Source organism: Pteropus medius, unplaced genomic scaffold (genome assembly GCF_902729225.1).
Source record: "Pteropus medius unplaced genomic scaffold, Ma_sr-lr_union100, whole genome shotgun sequence".
NCBI classification, from domain to species: domain Eukaryota; kingdom Metazoa; phylum Chordata; class Mammalia; order Chiroptera; family Pteropodidae; genus Pteropus; species Pteropus medius.
Window position 1 is genome coordinate 5,586,099 of NW_024340701.1, and position 20,447 is coordinate 5,606,545.

At 34.5% G+C, this 20,447-nt stretch overlaps 1 protein-coding gene across 2 annotated transcripts in view; it reads right to left on the minus strand.

The window, feature by feature from the left end:
- The window catches only part of FAF1 (Fas associated factor 1), a 354,641-nt gene that overhangs the window by 246,114 nt on the left and 88,080 nt on the right, over positions 1-20,447 (minus strand). For both annotated transcript variants that reach the window (XM_039885738.1, XM_039885744.1), the window contains exons 3-4: positions 16,466-16,512; positions 4,907-5,112 (exon numbers count right to left, since the gene is read on the minus strand). In XM_039885738.1, the coding sequence (XP_039741672.1) occupies positions 4,907-5,112; positions 16,466-16,512 (253 nt within the window). The remainder of the gene's footprint in view (positions 1-4,906; positions 5,113-16,465; positions 16,513-20,447) is intronic.

Consider the following 20,447-nt stretch of genomic DNA (forward strand, 5'->3'; position numbering starts at 1 on the left):
TAGATTTATGGACACACAGGCTGAAAGTGAAAGGATGGAAAAAGATATTCTATATAAATGATAATCAAAACAGAGGAGGGTGGCCATATTAATATCAGACTAAATAGACTGTCAATCAAAAACTCTCACGAAAGAGAAAGGAGGACATAATATAATCATAAAAGAGCAAATTCACCAGGAAGATGTAACAATTACAAACATATATGCACCAAACAGCAAATCATCCAATATGTGAAGCAAGCAATGACAGAACTGAGGGGAAAAATACACAACACTACTACAATAATAGTAGGAGATTTCAATAATGAATAAAACTTTCACACAGGAGATCAATAAGGAAACAGAGGACTTGAATAACATAGACAAAATAAACCTAACAGACACATGCAAACATTACATCCAACAGCAGCAGAATACATAATTTTCTCAAGTGCACAAGGAACATTGTCCCAGATAGATGACATGTTAGGTCACAATCAAGTCTTAATAAATTTAAGAAGAAAGGGGCAGAAGGATATTACTACTGATTTTTAGTTTCATTAGATTATGGTTGGAAAACATGCTCGGTATGATTTCACTCTTCTTAAATGTGTTAAGATTTGTGACCTAACATGTCATCTATTCTGGAAAGTTCACAAATATGTTTAAATTAAACAACTTATGCTTAAACAACCAATTGGTTAAATAAGAAATCAAAAGAGAAATCAGAAAATATCTTGAGAAAAACAAAAACACACCAAAATTAATGGGTTGAAGGAAAAACAGTACTGAGGAAAGTTTATAGCAGTAAATGCCTAAATTAAAAAGAACAATCTCAAATTAACGACTTAACTTATACCTCAAGTAACTAGAAAAAGTGAAACAAACTAAGCCCAAAGTTAGCAGAAGGTAGGAAATAAAGATTACCGCAGAAATAAATGAAAAGAGAATAGAAAAACCATAGGAAAACTAAGAGTTGACATTTGAAAAGATCAACAAAACTGACCAACTTTCATCTGAAACAAAGAAAGACTCAAATAAATAAAATCAGAAATAAAAAAGAAATTACAAATGATGCCACAGAAATAAAAAGGGTCACAGAGACTACTTCCTATGTCAACGATGGGTTAACATAGAAGGAATAGATAAATTCCTAGAAACATAACCTACCGAGACTGAAGAAACTAAATCTGAATAGACCTATAACTAGAAAGAAGTTTGAATCAGTAATCAAAAACATACCAACAAAGAAAGGCAAGCACTAGATTGCTTCACAAGAGAATTCTACCAAATTTTTCCCAAAAAGTGAAGAGAATGGAACAGTTTACAAGGCTAACATTACCCTGATGCTACAGCAAGACAGAGACACTACAAGAATGACAACACAATGGACCAATATCCCTAATGAACACAGAAATCCTCAACAAAATACTAGAAAAACAAATTCAACAGCACATTAAAAGAATCATAAACATCTTGACCAAGTGGAATTTACCCATAGGATGTAGGAATGGTTCAACACGTGAATATCAATCAATGTGATATAACATATTAATAGAATATAGAAAAAACATCCCATGTTCATGTCAATAGATGCAGAAAAAGCTTGTGACAAATTCAACACTATTTCATGTTAAAAACAACGAATAGAAACAGAAGGAAATTACCTCAACATAAAACAGGCCATATATGAAAAGCCCTAAGATCATACTCAATGCTGAAAACTAAAAGCTTTTTCTCTAAAGATCATGAAGAAGCAAGAATGCCCACTCTCACAGCCTCTATTCAACATAGTATTGGAAGTCCTAACCAGAGCAATTAGGAAACAAAAATAAATAAAAGGCAACCAAATCAGAAAAGAAAGAAAAAGTAAAATTATCTCCGTTAGCAGATGATACAATCTTATAGGTAGAAATTCTAAAAATCTCACAAAACAAACAAACAACAAAAACAAACCTGCTAGAATAAACAAATTTGGCAAAATTGCAGGATACAAAATCAACAAATGAAAATTAGTTACATTTCTATACACTAACAACAAATAATCCAAAAAGGAAACTAAGAAAATATTTTCACTTACAATAGCATCAAAAAGAATAAAATACATACAAATAACTTTTCCAAGGAGGCAAAAGACCTGTGTAATGAAAATTACAAAACATTGCTGAAAGAAGTAAAAAAAAAAACAAATAAAAGGGAAGATATTACGTGTTCATGGATTGAAAGACTTAACACTCTTACCATGTCCATATTACCCAAAGCAATCTACAAATTCAATGTGATCCTTATCAAAATCTCAATGGCATTTTTTTTGCAGAAATAGAAAAAACAATACTAAAATTCATAGAACCACAAAGGACCCTGAATAGTGAAAGCAATCTTCAGAAAGAATAAAGCTGGTGGCCTTACACTTCCTGACTTCTACACAAACAAACAACACTTCCTGACTTCTAAACATTTTACAAATTAACCAAAACAGTATGGTACTAGCATAAAGACAGACATATACACCAATGGAACAGAATAGAGCCCAGAAATAAACCCACACATATAAGTCAAATGATCTTTGACAACAGTGCCAAGTCTACACAACAAGGAAAGGATAGTCTCTTTAACAGACGGTGTGGGGAAAACTGGATATCCAAGTTTTATGCAAAAGAATAAAATTGGACCTTTACCTTACACCATGCACAAAAATTAACTCAAAGTTAATTAAACACTTAAATGTAAGATCTGAAACTATAAAACTCCTAGAAGAAAACATAAAGAAAAAGCTCTATAACATTGGTCTTGGCAATGATTTCTTGGATATGACACCAGAAGCATAAACAAAAGTAAAATAGAAAAGTGGAATTACATTAAACTAAAAATCTTCTGCGCAGCAAAGGAAACAATCAACAGAATAAAAAGTCAACCTACAAAATGGGAGAATACATCTGCAAACCTCTGATAAGAGGTTAATATTCAAAATATATAAAGAAATCCTACAATTCAATAGCAAAAAAGTAAATAATCCAATTTAAAAATGGACAAAGGACTTGATTAGACATTTTTCAAAAGAAGACATACAAATGAGCAGCGGGTATATGAAAAAAATGCTTAATAGCATTAATCATCATGAAGATGCAAAACAAAGCCAAAATGAGATATCACCTCATACTTGTTAAGATGGCCATTATATTTAAAAATGAAACAACAAAAAAACTAAAAACCAGAAAATAACAAGTGTCTGCAAGGATATGGAGAAGCTGGAACCCTTGTGCACTATTGGAATGTAAAATGATGTAGCCACTGTGGAAAAAGAATATGGAAAGTCCTTCAAAAGATTAAAAATAGAACATATGATCCAGAAATCTCACTTCTGGGTATTTATCCAAAAGACTGGAAAGCAGGGTCTCAAAAGAGATTCTATGTTCACCACAGCATTATTTACAATAGCCTAGAGGTGGAAACAACTTAAGAGTCCATCGACAAACAAATGGATAAAGAAAATGTGACATATATAGACAATGGAATATTATGCAGTCTTAAAAAAGGAGGAAATCCCATAATATGCCACAATATAGCTGAACTTTGAGGATATCATACTAAGTGAAATAAGCCCAACACAGAAGGACAAGGAGTACATGATTCCACTTATATGAGGTATTTAAAGTAGTCAAACTTATAGAAGCAGAAAGTAGAATGATGGGTGCCAGGGGCTGGCAGGAGGGGAAAACGGAGAGTTGCTGTTCAATAAGTACAAAGTTTCATCTCGATATAAAAAAGTTCTAGAGGTGCGCTGTACAACAGTGTGCACGCAGTTAACAAAACTATACTGTACAATTAAAAATTTGTTTCCAGGTTAAGGCTCATATTACGATTTTTTTTCTTTACCACAAAAAGGAATGTATAGAAGAATATTTGGGAACATGGGGATGGACATAAGGAGAAATAACTGGAGAAGAATCCAGGCAGTAGGAGGAATAAGTACATAGGCCCTGAGTAAGCTAATAACCTATTCAAGGAACTGAAAGAAAACCAGTACGACTTAGACATGGTGAGCAATGAGGAGAGTGATGATACAGGAAAACTAGAAATGCAGCAGGGGCCTGACCAAGCAGGGATTACAGCCATGTTAAAATATTTGAATTAAAAAAAAAAATTCATACGTTAAAAAATATATACATATATATTTGAATTTTATCCTAAAAACAATGGAAATTTTCTAAATAGTTTTAAGTAAGAGAATAGTGTTGGGAATGATCACTCTTTTTGATAGCCTTGCTTTTCTCAGTAATGAAATCAGAAAAGGATCTCCCCTTTTCTGAACAAAGGTAAAATTTCAGAAATACCTGGAATTTAGATTTTGGGCAAAACTACATTAAAATAGAAATTAATACAATTTCTGGTTCTATAACAAATATAGATCAAATAATCCAAACCAAACGTGACTTCAACATAGCTTTTTCATAGAAATCTGATAGTCTGTCTAAAAATGGCAGGCAGAGCTTCCCTTGAAAGGGTAGTACTGAAGCATTTATCCAGCTGGCAGAGAGAAGGAGTGATAGAAATATCTTATCTCTGATCTCTCATTAACCATAGTATGAAAGTGAGTGAGCTTCAGCCATAGAGTCTGATATGCAATGTACTTAATAATTATGGTATTTTGCTTTTTAAGCTCCTAGATGTTTGATTTGCACCTGCCCTAAAAGCATCATATACCATTCCACATATGTAAAACAAAATTTAAAAAATCTCAAACTTACCTCAATCGCAACACAATATTTAAAAAGAGAGCACAATAATCTGTATGGGAACATAGTTTCAATTTGCTTTTTCTCCCTTCTTGTTGGTAGTTTTTTTTCAAAAGAAAAAAACGAAAGCTGAATGTTTACCTAATAAAATTGTTTATCTGTGAAGGCTTTATGGTAGGAAAAAACCTTACCAACAGTACAGCTGTCTTCAAGTACCACATCAACATTCCTGTCTCTGTACTCAACTCTGAAGTCCAGCATCCGAGGTTGCCTTTCTATAATCTGCCTAGTTGGAATTACAGGTCGAAATGCCGAAGAGGAAGAAGGAGCAGGAGATGGAGCTGGGTGACTTGCTGGATCAAATGCAGGTCCTGGTATAGTCTCACCTCCATAGTCACTGAAATATTGACATAAAAGAAACGTTATCGTCAACTAAATCATTACAGATTCCCACTAAGGACATGCTTCATACTTGGCTTGTATTATTCTTCCTATCAAATTTACCTACCTGTGTATCAAGGATAACTTAAGTTCTACTTCCTCTATGAAATCTTTCTCAGTGACTGAAGGCCACATTACTCTCTGTCCTATCCTTGCTCTTCTATGTCTATTAGCAGTATCATACATATCATTTAGCATTTAATCAGATTTTTTCCTTATGTATTTATGATGTTGGTAAAATATCATTTTAAACTCCATGAATTAAGAACAGTGTCTTCTTCACTCACTCTCAAAAAATGAGTCATTATTTGGATCATACTTTCCACAAAAACTATTTTTGAAACCTTACCATCCTTAAATCTCCATTCCCCCATCTCACTCCTCAGTTTTAAAAGATGGCATTTTTTTCTACTTAGCAGAGAAAACAGATGTCATCGAGGGAAAATTCTCTCACCTTCTGGACATCGAATCTACAAACTAACCCACATACACACTTTTTTCCTCCTCCTATAAAACAGAGAAGACATTATTCTATCTAAGCAAAATCTAAATCATCTTCTCATTAGCTTTACATTACAGATTGTCCCTTCCTTTTCCAGTATCTTCAACATCTCCTTCTTCTGGATTCTTCTCAACAGCATTTAAATATGTTTGATTATTTCTCATCTTAAAAAAAAAAATGAAATTCTGGCTCAGCCCACTAAATAGCTGTCTCATTTATAAATGGAAAAATTAACTGTATTTGTAAAAATTAAATCAGATAATATATATGAAAAGCTTAGCACAGTGCTTGGTACCTAGTAATATCTCAAACTCAGGAGATCCAAAGTTGGACTCATTAATGTTTCCCCAAGCCTGATCTTCCCCCATTATTCTTCATATCAGCTCCCCAAGCTGGGAACCTCTGGCATTATCTTTGACCCCTTTTCTCTCCAACTCCCATATCTAATCAATCCTTTCAATTTTACCTCCTAAATCTCTTTCCCCTCTGAAGCTGCCACTCTAGTCTAAGCCACAATCATCTTTTGTATGAACTAATGCAAAACCTTCCTAACTAATCTCCACATTTCATTCCATATCACCACTAGAGTGAAATTCAAGACAGAGATATCTTCATATCATTTTCTTCAATACTCCTTCCTGCTCTTCATATAAATAATAAAAGTGGCACACAAGGCCCTATATTATCTGAATCCTATGACCTTTGCATTCTCATCTTGTGCTATGCTATCTTCATCACTCTTTGCTAACAGCCACAACAGCAGTTCATTTCTTGTCTCACAGTGATCCCTCCTGTTTCATGGGAGAACACAGACTATTCCTTCTAAGATTATTCTTTCCTTCCCACCCAATCCCCAAATTCCATGGTTTTTTTCCTAATTATATTTACCCTTCATATCTCAGACTGAATGTTTTTCAACTCAGAGCATGTTTTACTACCTCAGACTAGTTCAAATTCTTTACCACTATCAATTACTATATATTCAGTTGTATACTTAATCATTTGACATTTAAGTCCCTAATAGAATGTAAGTTCCACAAGGACAAAGCTGAAATCTGTGTTTTTGATGTCTCTATCCTTTGTCCTGAGCTCAAGATTTTATATATAGAAGGTACTCAAATATTTGACAAATTTATGAGTAGAGGAACAATAATTAAAGAATTTGTTTTTTCTCTGACTTAACTTATCATATACATTACTACTTTTTTTCCCTTACTGGGAGAAGTAGAAATGGAGGAAACAAAAGAAATATTTCCATTGAAAAATTGTTGTACATATCTTGCACCACCACCAGAACTGTAAGCTTAGTTCTAAAATATCTTTCTTTTCACCTTGCATTTAAGGAAAAACAATGAACTGGGAACCAGAATAGGAACAACGAGAGTGACCAAAAATATGCAAAGTTAAGCACTGTTCATATAAGTAAGCAGGAGAAAATATTTACATTTACTTCACACTATTGCTTTAATCACTTTGTTTTAGTGAATTGTGATCAGTCTCTTGAACAGAACAGAATGGATGGAAGGGAACGGAATGGAACAGAATAGAACAGAACAGAACAAAATAGAGATTATCAGTATGTGTCACTTAATAGAAGCAAATACTGTTTCATAAACTTTTGATTTTGGTATTTGTATATGTGTGTTTTGGAATCCAAGTACTTCTCAGTATAGGTCATAATCAAAAAAGTCTGAAAATGACCTAGCTTAGATTTCACCAGAGTTCAGAGACTCTAGTAATCATTGATTATAAACAAAAACATACCCTTTCTCCCAGTTGTTAGATTCAAAAAAAGCAATCTTAGAAGGAAGGCATGAGAACAGAGGAACTGTCCAAAGCAGAAAAGAATGTCACTGTTAGAATTCAAAGTGAGCTCCTAAGTATCTATGAATAGAATCTGCGATGATATTTCACTTCTCTAAATACTGTCACAACTTCTCAGAACCCAAGAAAAACAACTAAAGTTAGTGGGCTGGTCACTGACTTATTGTTTTCTTAACTCCAAATTTACCATTCTATTGTCTATTCTGCGATGCTGGAGCTATGATTCTGCAAAATTATACATTTCGCTTTGGCATATTGTTTCCTGATAGATTCTGCCAATAGGGGACACCAGATAAAGATCAGAAATCAGGAAGAAGCGTGGAACGACTTTCCTCTCCCTGTTTGCATGCATTTCCATCAACGTCGCCCTGTAGTTTTCAGTCTCCTGTTTTTTTTTTCTTTTTCAGCATTCTTATTACCACATTCTTGACATCCTGTCAGAGACATCAAGTATGCACTTCACAGAGGTCTGACCCTCAGCTCCAAGGAGCCCCTCTGAGCTTCAAAATTCTGTTAATCTCTTTTCCCCTAGGCCTAAGAGTGGTAACTTACTGAAGCACTTATTATATCTAGATTACTTCAGCTTTACTTTTTTGCTCTTTTAGTCTTCCACACCTGTTTCACCAATCCTTCATTAAATCCTCCCTTTTGAAACACCCTACAGTGGTTTCATTTTCCTGATAATGGAGGTGTCTCAGGAAACATAGGATTTAGGAATTGGCTTGATGATGTCTTTGACCTTCGATGTACTGCTGAGCACCCTGCCAGTGGAAAATGGGATACTAGTGACCAAACCACAATTGGCATAATAATTATCACTTACAGTTCGTTATGATTACATACCTATTAAAACAAGTGCCTAAGGGCACCAAATGATGGTTTGACTTGACCATTATGGTGGTAATAATGACAAGGACTATGGACTGGCTGCTTCTCACTCTAATGGAGAACTTACAGAAGAAAATGACTATTTAGGGTTTTTAACTTTCAGTGCAAGTCATGATAAACCTACAGAGCTTTTGAACTGGCCCTTTAAAAAGTTTCTTATTTCTTGTAACCACAGCTATAATCCTGAGAATCAGACCCAAAATTTAATTTTGCAGCTTGCATGACTACAGTGAAAGTTGAATATACAACCTTCTAAGTCTCTTTGGTGAAATTTAAAGCACTGCTTGAAAGGTGTGGGACTCTAAGAGGTGGAATGGGGGAATACCTGAGTGGACTCATAGGAAGGTTAAAATCTTGAACCCCTGGAGTCTTTCTGAGCCTCTTTCGTAAGCAGAAATGGCTCCGCCTCCCATGCCTGAAAAGGTTAGCCTCCTCTTGAATGAAAACTGTTAATACTCTTACCTGAGACAGTCGCTCTGAAAGAGGAGACCTACTCTCAAAACCTACCCCCACCATTCCTTATTGCCTCCAAAATCTGATTTAGGCATGCTCAAAGAAAACAAGTACAATGTCTTAACTGACAGAAGATAGCTTATATCCAAAGATAATTATAAGCTTTTCATAAATTATTTCAGCAAAAACCTAGGGATTAGGTATAAAAATGAATTTGAAGTGAATTTGACCACAGAGTTTGGGTAGGGCCAAATACAACATGTTTGCTTAAGCAGCTTCAAGTACCTCTAATAGTCTGCTTGTTGACTGAATGAAACTTAAGTCCCAAAGGAGTCTACATTTAAAGAGGATGAAATGCCCAAACTTTCCTGGCAAATGTAGAAAAAAATCCAGATACTTAGAAAAATAGGAATGCTCTAGTGGATTACCATGTGCGACGTGATTATAGACACATCCTCCTACTCTATCATCCACAAGGTCGCAGAGGACATTGCACTAAAGCATTCAGAAATACATTAGTAAGGGAATCTGCATTCTTGAAAAACTGTAGTGACTGTCTTCTGTGGGTTGGGAATGACCTGGGGAGATGGCATCACTGAAAAAGACTCCCTAATGGACACGATGAAATCCCAGAGTACAGAGGTCAAATGGCAGAATTTAATAAGAGAAAAGTGGGAGTCATTATGTGAAGGGACAGCACTGACAAAAAGTAGCAATCGAAAGATTTCAACCTGCAGATATCTTTAGTAGTGCTTAATTGAACAAAGCATTTCTAATGAATAAAATTAAAAGTCAGTCTCCTAAAATATTATTGATCTATAATCAGTAGGCCTGGCAGTCTAAATCCTGACTTCCCAAACCACACTGAAGAATTAGTCACTCCCAGTTTCCAAACACAAGTTGATTCATGGACATGAAGTCCTTAGCCCCCTCAAAGGCAATGCAACAGAGCCACGCGTATGTATTGTAAAATTTCCTCTAAGACTTCCCCTAAGAAATCTATAGCCATTTATTAGGATGATGAAAGGAAAATATCTAGATCTTTAGGGGATTACTAGATGCTAATTCTAAACTGATACTAATTCCTAGGAATAGAAAAGTGGAAGATTATGGTGGTAAATGAAGTTTTGGCTCAAATCCATTTGCACTGGGTTCAAACAATCTGTCAACCTACCCCGGAGTTTTCTCTGAGAGCCTGGCTGTATAATTGAAAGAGACACACTCAGTAACTGGTAGATTTCCCATATTGGCTTCCTGATCCATTAAGATAGGGTTATTATATCAGGAGAAAAGGCAGGAAGCAACTGATGTTGCATATACTTTCTTTTCTCTACATTAACTTGCAAGTACCATGACAAGCATTTTGCTTTCTCCCAGCAGGGTAAAGAATATATCTTCGTTGTATTTGCCTGAAGATTATGTTAACTCTCCTGCTCTTTGTTGTAATGCCCTAGTCTGATCACCTAGACATGCCATAAAACATTACATTGATGACAATGTGGATTGGTCCTGAAGAGTAGAAGTGGCAAGTACTTGGATGCTTTGGTAAGATACGTGCATGCTAGAGATTAGCAGATACACATCACAAAAATGTAGGGGTCTCCCACCTTGAAGTTTCTGGGGTCCAATGTTCAGAAGCATGTCAGGGTAAAAGGCCAGTTGCTATTCCCATCAGTATATAAGATATAACTAAGTTAACTGAGGAAGAAAAAATTGGAACTGGGAAAAAAAAATAATTATGTATTATATACTGGCACCAACCAAAAATACACTGCTAAAGCATTATAGCCCCAAAGATATCCTTGAAAGATAGTAGTGAAAGAAAAGCCTCCCAGTAGGGAGAACTTAAGGTTGTGCTACAGGCTGACCATTTCCTTTAGACGGAAAAAGAGCCTGAGGTACATATCTACATTGATAGTTAATGGGTTGGCCAGCTGACCAGGACTTGGAAAGAATAAAAAGGAAGTCTGGGGAAGAAATATGGAAATGGATCATTTAAAATGGATACCAAAATTGAATATATACGTTTCTAGAGTGAATGGTCACAGGCTACCCACTGAAAAAAAGGCTCTCAACATAGATGAGATGACATTGTTCTGTTGATGCCAATCAGCTTTTTTCCTTTGCTATCCCAGGGCTGCTTGATGCATTAAAGTACAATGTGCCCATGCCAATAAGGGTGGAGGTTAGGCATAGGCACATCATCAACTCTCCCTCACCAAGTCTGAATCTGGCTAGGAAAACTACTGCCTAAAATGTAAACTACAAGACTAATAAAGCATTTCTCAGGGATCCAATATGGATCATTTCTAACATGGAGAGGGCAGTGATCTGTTCTCAGTTAAAAAGACAGTTTTCTGGATATAAAACTGACTCCGCTGACAGCAATGCTTCTGCTAGCATCACCACTCATGCATTTGGGGAATGCCTTATTGCTCTATGGCTTCCCACACAACACTGGTTCTAACCAAGGAATAATTTCACAGCAAAAGTGCAGCACTGGTATCACCTGTGTATAACATTACCCAGAAGCAATTAGCTAGACAAAACAGTGGACTAGACTGCTGAAGAGAGTTACGGCACAGGCTGGGAGACAACGCCCCCAAAGGTTGGTGTTATACCTTAAAGGGTGTTGTACATGCTTTTTACCAGTGACAAAAACATAGTGATATTTCTCATGTTGCCAGAAAACATGGGTATAGAAATTAAGTAGTAGCAGTGGTTCCTCTTATTATGCCTCATAACAAACCAAATTTTTGCTTCCTACAACTTTTGGCTTAGGTGGTTCAGAAATCATAGTTCCCAAGTATGTAATGTTTCTATACTCCCATTGAATTAGAATATGAGAATGCCATGTGGCCATTTTGTACTCCTTTTGCTACAGAACCAATTAGCAAAGGATGGGTATTAGCCAGGTGGACTGGTCCTGATTACCAAGAAAAAAATTAGGCTGCTGCTACACAATTAACTGTTTTCTTGGGCTTGTTCAATAATAAGAATTAATGGAAACCTACAATAAATTTAAAAAAGGCAGGTCCATTGAGAATTCTGACTCTTCAAGAATGAACGTTTAAGATGACCTATCAGATAAAGAATTTTGACTATTTGAGGCGCTAGCAGAGGGAATATAGAATAGTGGAAGAAGAAACTGGTAAATATCATTTATGGTCTTATGATCAGTAGTAACAGAAACAAGGACTGTAGCAGCATGCATGTGTGCGCACAGATACACACAAAGTTCTCTTCTTAGTTTGCACATTGATCCTATTAACATCACCCTAGCAATGACATTACTGTAACAATGGCATCCAATTTGTTTCAGCATCAGCCATCAGTGTTAGCTTCCAGCTGCTTTTAATACTTTAAAAAAAAAAAAAAGCCTCTGCATCCTGTCAGATGTACCAGTATTAGCTGAGCAGGACTTTTTTCTCATATATCAAGTTCCTAGGGCCTTTCCTCTGAGCTTCAAGTTCTATTAACCTCAACTTCTCCTAACCTCTTTCCTTTTACCCTCCAGTACTAGCGGTGACTTTGTGCCCTTTAGTGGTCAGCAAGGGGCTTTCCTAAGCAGACCAGTCCTGAAGCAGGCCTCCTGAAGTGGGTGCCTTGGACCCAGCTACAGAGTCCCGGCTCTGCTCACCCTTCTCAGAAAATACTGCTGCTCTAAGTCTGTTCTTGCCCTAGGCTCCCTTCCTCTTTACCAGCAGAACCCTGTCCCATCTGGCCCTGGTGGTTCAGGTGTTTCCTGCATTCATTATGTCTAGTATCCTCTTTTTGCTCTTTCAATCTATTCCACATCTGTGTAACTGTTCCCTATATGAAATTCCCTGTTTGAAATTCCTAGTGTGCTTTTTCTCTTTACCAAACCCTAACTCTAAGAGATAGCTTAACATTTCTAATCAGAGCAGCCTATTTGGTGGGGTTGTCAGCCACAAAGAGGGTTTTTTAAAAAGTTAACACTTGAGAATTTTCTTACTGGCAATAATTATTTCAAGAGCAGTAAAAAAATAATGAATTTACGTTAGTTTTTCACCAGCAATCAAAAAAAAAAAAAAAAGAGAGAGAGAGAAGAAAAGAGAGACTACCTGTTAATGAATGATCCTATCAGTTTTGACTATGTTCAATGACATCCAAAGACTGCAAAGGCAGCCAAAATTGTCGACTCAAAAAAAAAAAATAGTGTTTTTTAAAATTTTACATTTGTGAAGACTACCATCCTATAATTTGACCTTCTCAGTATTCTTTCCTAGGTAATCAGTAATTTAAAAAATAAACAAACAAAACCAGTGATTGTAAAGGAAACTATGGAGAAATCTATTACAGATCTAAACTTCCACTAAAGAAGTATTTTTATCCTTACTCAACTTTCCTCACACAGGGTCCTTGGAAGGCAGTGAACAAAGCAAAATAAACAAAAACTCTGCACTTATTTCAATTTTCAAAAGTCCATCTCATGGAAAAATCTCTAGGTACAAAAAAAATACGTGTTTAAAAGATAAACTTGTCTTTAGAAAAAAATCAAAAATTTTAAATGCACATCAGAGAAGACAATAAACAGAAATTAATTTGGCCAAAATAGATGTTTTCTAAATCAGAAACCTGGACATTTACATATTCTGAAAGCATAATGGTCAAGGTTTGAAAACAAGCCTTATCTTCTCTAGGTTTCCTCAATGAATTAAACAACAAAGAAGCATATAGCACATCTGTCTGGGTCATAAAATAAATATGAATTGAGAAATACCATCCATTTAGTCAATGTGTAAAGTTACACTCTTAATTCATAAAATTTTAGAAAACACAGCATCTACTCTCTTTTAGAAATAATTCATTAGCACTTCTTTCTAACAATAACTATCTCCAAAATTAATTTTTAAGAGAGCTCTGAATAATATGCTGAATAAATAAAGTATTACACCAATATGTAAAATATGCATGTACACACTTGATGTTTGTTTATGACTGGATGGTTTACATTTATGACTGTATAAGTTACGTACTTTATAAATGTTTTATTAGCAATATATTGCCTAGTGAAATAAGCCTTGGAGACTGAGGCAGAAGAGAGCTTGCTTATATTCTAGACTCCATCAACATCATGCAGTGTTATCTGTGCCAAGTCATTTCATGCCTTATTCTCTCTACCTGTAACATGAGCGATAATAATATCTGCCTTTACTTGCTTACCACTAAAATAATAATTTTAACAAACAAAGCTGTGGGAGAAAGATATTATGTACATGTATTAAATTTCAACCTTTTAACCCAAAGTAAAAAATCTTGAGACAAAAGTTGTGACATGCATGGTTTACTGACCTTGAAGAGGACAGAATGGTATAAAAGAAAGAGCGTGGGTTTTAAAAGGGAAAAATCCAGACTCCACTACCTACTATACTTGTGATCTTGGAAGAGTCTATATAAACTCTCCGACCTTGAATTTCCTCATCTATGAAACATGAACATTTATCTCTTAAGGTTTGAAATGAGTATTAGGAAAAATATGTCAATTACCTAGCACAGTGCGTAAAAACATTTTAAAAAATGTTAAGTTTCTTTGCCCTAAACTTTATGGGTACATTAAAAACTGTATTCCCATTTTTAAATTCACACAAAAATCTGATATTGAGAATATTTATAAAGCACACAGATTGGGCTCTTCTCCTTCCAAAAATAATTTGTTGGTTTTTTTTTTAAACTCTTTTTGATAGCTCTTTTCTCTGTTAAGAAGTAAACTGACAAATTGAGTTAGTTGTATTCACAAACTACATTCAACTCTACTACAAAAATCAAACGTACAAAACAAAGATCCTTTTAACTGCCTACAAATACCATTCCTAGCACTGTGTCTTCTACTTTCAGTGTTAAGCCTATGAAAAAGTGCAAAGAGCCCTCTTTCATTTTCCTCTGGTCAGCAGCCATACAAGAGGAATTTTCAGTTATGTCAAATCCACAGTGATTTCAAAGCTGAAGAAGAAAGTCAGTACTAAGGAAAATAGTTGAAAACTATTACTAGATACAACTGACTTTCTTCAGTGGACATGATTCATTCCTCTAATTTAACAAGAAAACAAAAACCCACTCTGATGAAAGTTAAACCTCAAATATCATAGTAACCTTATTAGAAATCGATTCACTACTAAACCTCTAATTATAAAATATATTAAGCAAAATGTATTATCTGCAACAAGGGAGATGGGTTGTTTCCAGGGATAAGGGAATTTCTACAGTTCACTCATAGTAAATACTATCAATTATAAGATATATCCAGTATGTACTCAGAACCTAGCAGCTGAATCCACAAGGGTTTAGCAAGCAAAAATTTTGGCACAAAAAGTAGAATAACATTTACTCAAGAATAAAACTGGAGCCATATTTAGCAGTCTAAAACTTTCTAAACCAAGAAAAAAAAAATGATCATGAGGAGGTTCCTACAATCATCTGGTTTGCTTTCTAGACAAGGTTAGAATTGAACGGTTTTGAAAACCAAAAAAAAAAAAAAAAAAATCAAACAAAAAAATATTAGTACAGGCTCTGGAAATCTGCCACATTTACTCTGGATGAAACTCTTTCTGACAGTTTTTTTTAAAGGGATGAAGGATAAGTGTTATTTATCATTGCTTTCACCTAAAAACTATTAATCACTAAGGGTGGTACAGGTACCAAATAGAATTTTGCTTCCTTTCTAAATTTACACAGTTTCCTATTAAAGAATAGCACATTTTGCTGTTCATGGTGAATTTTTTGATGTTTATGCAGCAGTACTTTTCTTCCTCTCCAAAACAACCTCATTCCTAGTCTGCTGTTTCTGTTTGCCTCATCTGCACTTAGCAGATCACGCTTCAGTGACTTAGAAATCCCAGCCACCAAAATTGAAGCCAAAGTTTGAACTGAGAGGCGGGGAAAGAAATCAAGTAATTAAACTACACTTGGAAGGAAGAATGGTTTTACCTCCTATGACTTTACAGCGTGCTCTTTTAATTCAGAACGAGAGTCTCCAATTTTAAGGAGAATAAAAGTATGAATTTATTTTTAATTTACGAAATTATTTTGTAATTATTATAGTTCTATTGGCCTTATCTTTCAATTTTACCTTCTGGCAATGACACAAAACCAGAAGACCATTACAAATATTAACATTGGATGCTTCAGGTAAAACAGTTCAATGCTCTGGGAAGTTTCATTATTAAAGTCTTTCTCAAATTGTCACAAATTATCATGTACTTAATAGAGAAATGAAAAGGGAGAAAAAAAGAATGTAGTAAAGTTGGAGGTAAAGCCTGTACAGTTAGATGCCCTGGGGCTACTGAGCTATGTCTCATTTTCTCACTACCAATGATTTAAAGAATTCAGTTCCTTTCATTTTATGAATTAGCAGATGACCTTAATAAGCTTTCTTAAAAGTAAAATAAAACCATCTTTAAAAATGGTATCACCAAGTTTGAAATACATAACATTATAAGGTTAAAATTTGGGAATTTAGGAAATTAATAGTACTAATAAAAATGTCTGAAAGAACTTTATATTAATGAACTTATATACCAAAGATCAAATGCTCTATCAAAAGTTAAACAAAAAAAAATAATAAATGTCTTTTTTTGCTTTGCTAAATTCTCATCTTACCTTTAAGTACCTTATAACATACCTTTGTAGAATGCCATTTTCCTGGGGTATTACACCATTGATAGCTGCCTGCAAACAGAAAATAGAGAAGGCCATTTAAAGAAAAAGAAAAAATGTTCAACGGTGAGCTAGGGTAGGGTGGAGAACATTATCAACAGAAACAAGTAAACTCTGAAAAAAAATTTTTAATTCTAAATGTTTACTTAATAATACAAAATATTAAATGGTTCTCTATTTCTCTATAACAAAACCGTATTTAAGAAAATTTTAAAAACACGTATTTGGCATAATAATGTCCCTAAATTTTGAGTCATAAAAAGCTTAATTCCACCATTCTAATTCAAACAAAACACTCACAAAACCAATATTTAAGGATGTCAAAACAAGTAAAATCAGTACCTTACAGAAATCTGTAAGAACAAGATATAAAATCACAAATGAAAAACTCCAATAATAATTTAAAACTTAACTCAGGAATAAAATTCATCCTTTCTAATTATAATCATTATTCTTTATAAAAAGCCCATTTAGAAGGAATACATATAGAGGCAAAAGTTCTTTGATAAACACAACACCATAATTTTTTCAGGTTACAAAAGGAAACAGGAGCATCACTAGGAAAGTTTTCTTATATGAAACATTCCTAAAATTGGTCTCTAAGCTAACCACTCACCAATTACTTAGAACACAGCACAAGTGTGACATGATATGAATGTTTTTTTAAGGCTCCTAAGTAAGCAGGCTATTACTACTGGATTGTGGGCAGTTCACTGCAGGGTAATTGAGAAGATTTCTCTGGAGGAAAATAATGTCCTTTACAACTTCGTCTTTGCATCATAACAACTTATTCCCTCCCCTTCCCTCCCCACGTCCACATCAAAATAGAAAAAAAAAACCAAACAGCTAACACTTCAATATTTTATCAGTTGCCTGGAAATCAATTGCCAAAAAACAGTTTGTATATTTTGTGAAACATTAACTTAAACATTTGCCAGAGGTGGGTCACATTTACAAAGTTATACTGTTGAATGGAAATAAAGTAGAGTGTGAGATACTTGCTACAAATTTGAGGGTTGTAATGCTCCACTGGGAAAAAACAAAGAACTCCACGGGTTAATATAGACAGTGGATACCATAGAACCCTGACAACTCTGGAAGCTCAATAAATTCTTTGAGGCAAGCAAACACTAAAATCAGTTTCCAAAGTCACAAATTCAATGGAATCATCTCTGCCTGGTGCCAGGTCAATTATCCCTTTTCTGTTGATAGCAATAGTTCCACATACAAATACCTCCTTTGCTAAAAAAAAAAAAAAAAAAAAAAAAAAAATGGTAAGAGAATGTTCTATGGTGTTGGAAAAGAAACAGAATATCACTTTGTTTGGAAAGATTTTGTTCAAAATTTCACTAGGGAATGCCAAGGTATAATGGAAAGAACACTAAGGATTTATAAAGTCCAAAGTTTGAATCTAGGTTCTCCCATTAATTAATTATTTGATGACCTTACTATATATTCTTTATTCACTGAACCTCCTTGAGCCTCAGGTTCCTCATCTGCATAATGAACTAATATTACAACCTCAGCCAAACTGGTCCTTTTTGTTCCTCACAGGCATCAAGTTCCTAGGGCCTTTGAAGATACTATATTTATTTGCAATGCTCATTCCCCATTCTTTGGTCGTTTTTTTTTTTTTTTTTATGGTGACATTGGTTAACAAAATCCAATAAGTTTCAACTGTACACTTTAACAGTAAGGCATATATATGTTTATACTGTGTTGGTTAATTCTTAATCATCAGAATTGAGGTTTCTGTTAGATATACTTTTTAAAAAACTTTTTCTCTGATCAAACTCATCTAAGTAGGTTTACTCTCACATAGAACACTGTACTTTTCTTTTATATAATTGACAATTACTTATATTGTGGTTATTTGTTTTATGTCCGCCTTTCTCACTCAACTATAGGTTCTATGATGGAAGAAACGATATCAAGTATGTTCACCACCTAATCCCCATTGCCTAGCATATAAAAAGCACTCAGTGATTATTTGTTAAATGAATGATGCTAGAAAAGTACAAAGAAAAGCAACAAGACTTGAAGAAGGCTGAGAGGAAGCTTCCTGGATGAAATTACTTCTCAACTGAGACCAAAAAATAAGTGAAAAGTGGTACTAATCTTTGAAAGACATATTTTTTTTTTATTTCTGCTGGGTTAGAAATACAGATATACTTAAATCTCGCTCCTAATGATTCAATTTCAGATATCCCCTCCCTCACCCCCATATATATAGAATATATTATTTCCCTCTAAATCCTTTATTATTATTTCAGAAGTGACTTAATGTCTAAAGGCATAGATCTTTCATAAGCTCATGTTATTAAATATGCTCAAAGTAAGAACTCTCAAGCCAGAAAGCTGTCGTATCCCAGCTCCATCATTTACTAGTGTGGAATCATGAGAAAGTTACTTATTCCTGTCTCAGTTCTCTCATCAATAAAATGGGAGGTGATAATAGTACTTGTTCATTGAGTTTTTATGAAACTTGTTAACACATACTTAAATCATGTTTGCTACATAGTAAACTACTCAGGAAAAATGAGCTGCCTTTATTCTAACAACTGCCATACTGAAATTTATTCTTATTTGAAATCACAAATAGTTTTTAATCACAAACCTCTGAAGACAAAGAATGGACACTATAAAAAAATAAAAATGTTTCCACTCACAACACTTAGCTACTGCAGATGACTTATTTCTGGAGATGTTTCCTCTCCTCGTTATTTAAATAATGGTCTATCACCATTAAAAATACATCATAAGTTACAGGTAAGATGATGAGATTAAAGTAGGAAAAAAGTGAGTAGTTTACCAGTCCTACGACTAACTCTAAAGTTCTTTTGGTTAACCTGGCAGTTTACTTTTGCCGTAGGAAAGAATTCCAACTGGCAATCCTAAAACATCTCCTAACGGCCAAATATTTGATTTTAACAAGTTCTAATTTGACTTTTTTTTTTTTTTCAGGGAAAGAAAACAGAAAGCAGAACAATTTAAGAAATGTAATCATTCCACAATCTGTTCTTAGACAAATGCAAAAAATGTTCACTGAACCTTTCCAAGTAGTTATAACTATCAAAATAGGCCAACATGCAGAATTAAGACTGGTGCAGACCAAATTAAAGACAAAAAGAATATGAGGCGGATCCTAAGACTAATAATGGTACCTAAGAGACACACCTTTGTCAAATAAACATCTGTGAATGAAAAACCAAACAGCAAACTAGGAGAACCACATAAAAAACCTCAGTGCTACCTCAACTAGATCCTTCTAGCACTTAAAGGACATCGAGTCCAAATCCCTTAGCCTGGTAACCGAAGCTCCAACCTTCCTTTCTGGCCGTCTCTCAGATTTTGTCCTACAGGAATCTTTAGTCAAATCGTTTGACCCACTGACTTTAGAATACCTTGTACTTTCATAATTAACAAAATATTGTATTCTTCTTAAGATTAACACTGTGGAAACCAAAGCCAAATTTTCTAAACAAATTTAAAAGCTGGTAAGAAAAAAAACGCATTCAAACCTGACATATATTTTAAGAAAGTAAATTAATTTCTAGGTTCAATTTGTAAGCTAAAAACATGAAAAAAAGACAAAAACATCTCAAGTTAGCAGTTTGAAGAATTTATGGAGGTAAACATTCTACAGTATTCAAGGGAAGACTTTCTGGTGGTTCAGCAAACCCAACAAGCCATACTTGCTTTATATTACAAGCAGCCACATTAAGGAAAACTAACTTGTTACTAAAGTCCTAAATATAGTTGCTTCATTTTAAGGTTGATGAACATCTAAAATCAATTTAATTTGGGAAAGTAGGCTGCAATTATTCTATGCAAGAACTGTGCTAGGTATTGTGGATAACACATGGCCAAGATAGCACCAAACTTTAGGAAACCAAGAGAAATAAGATAAGAATACAATATTAAGCATAATACAGAAAGTATCTATC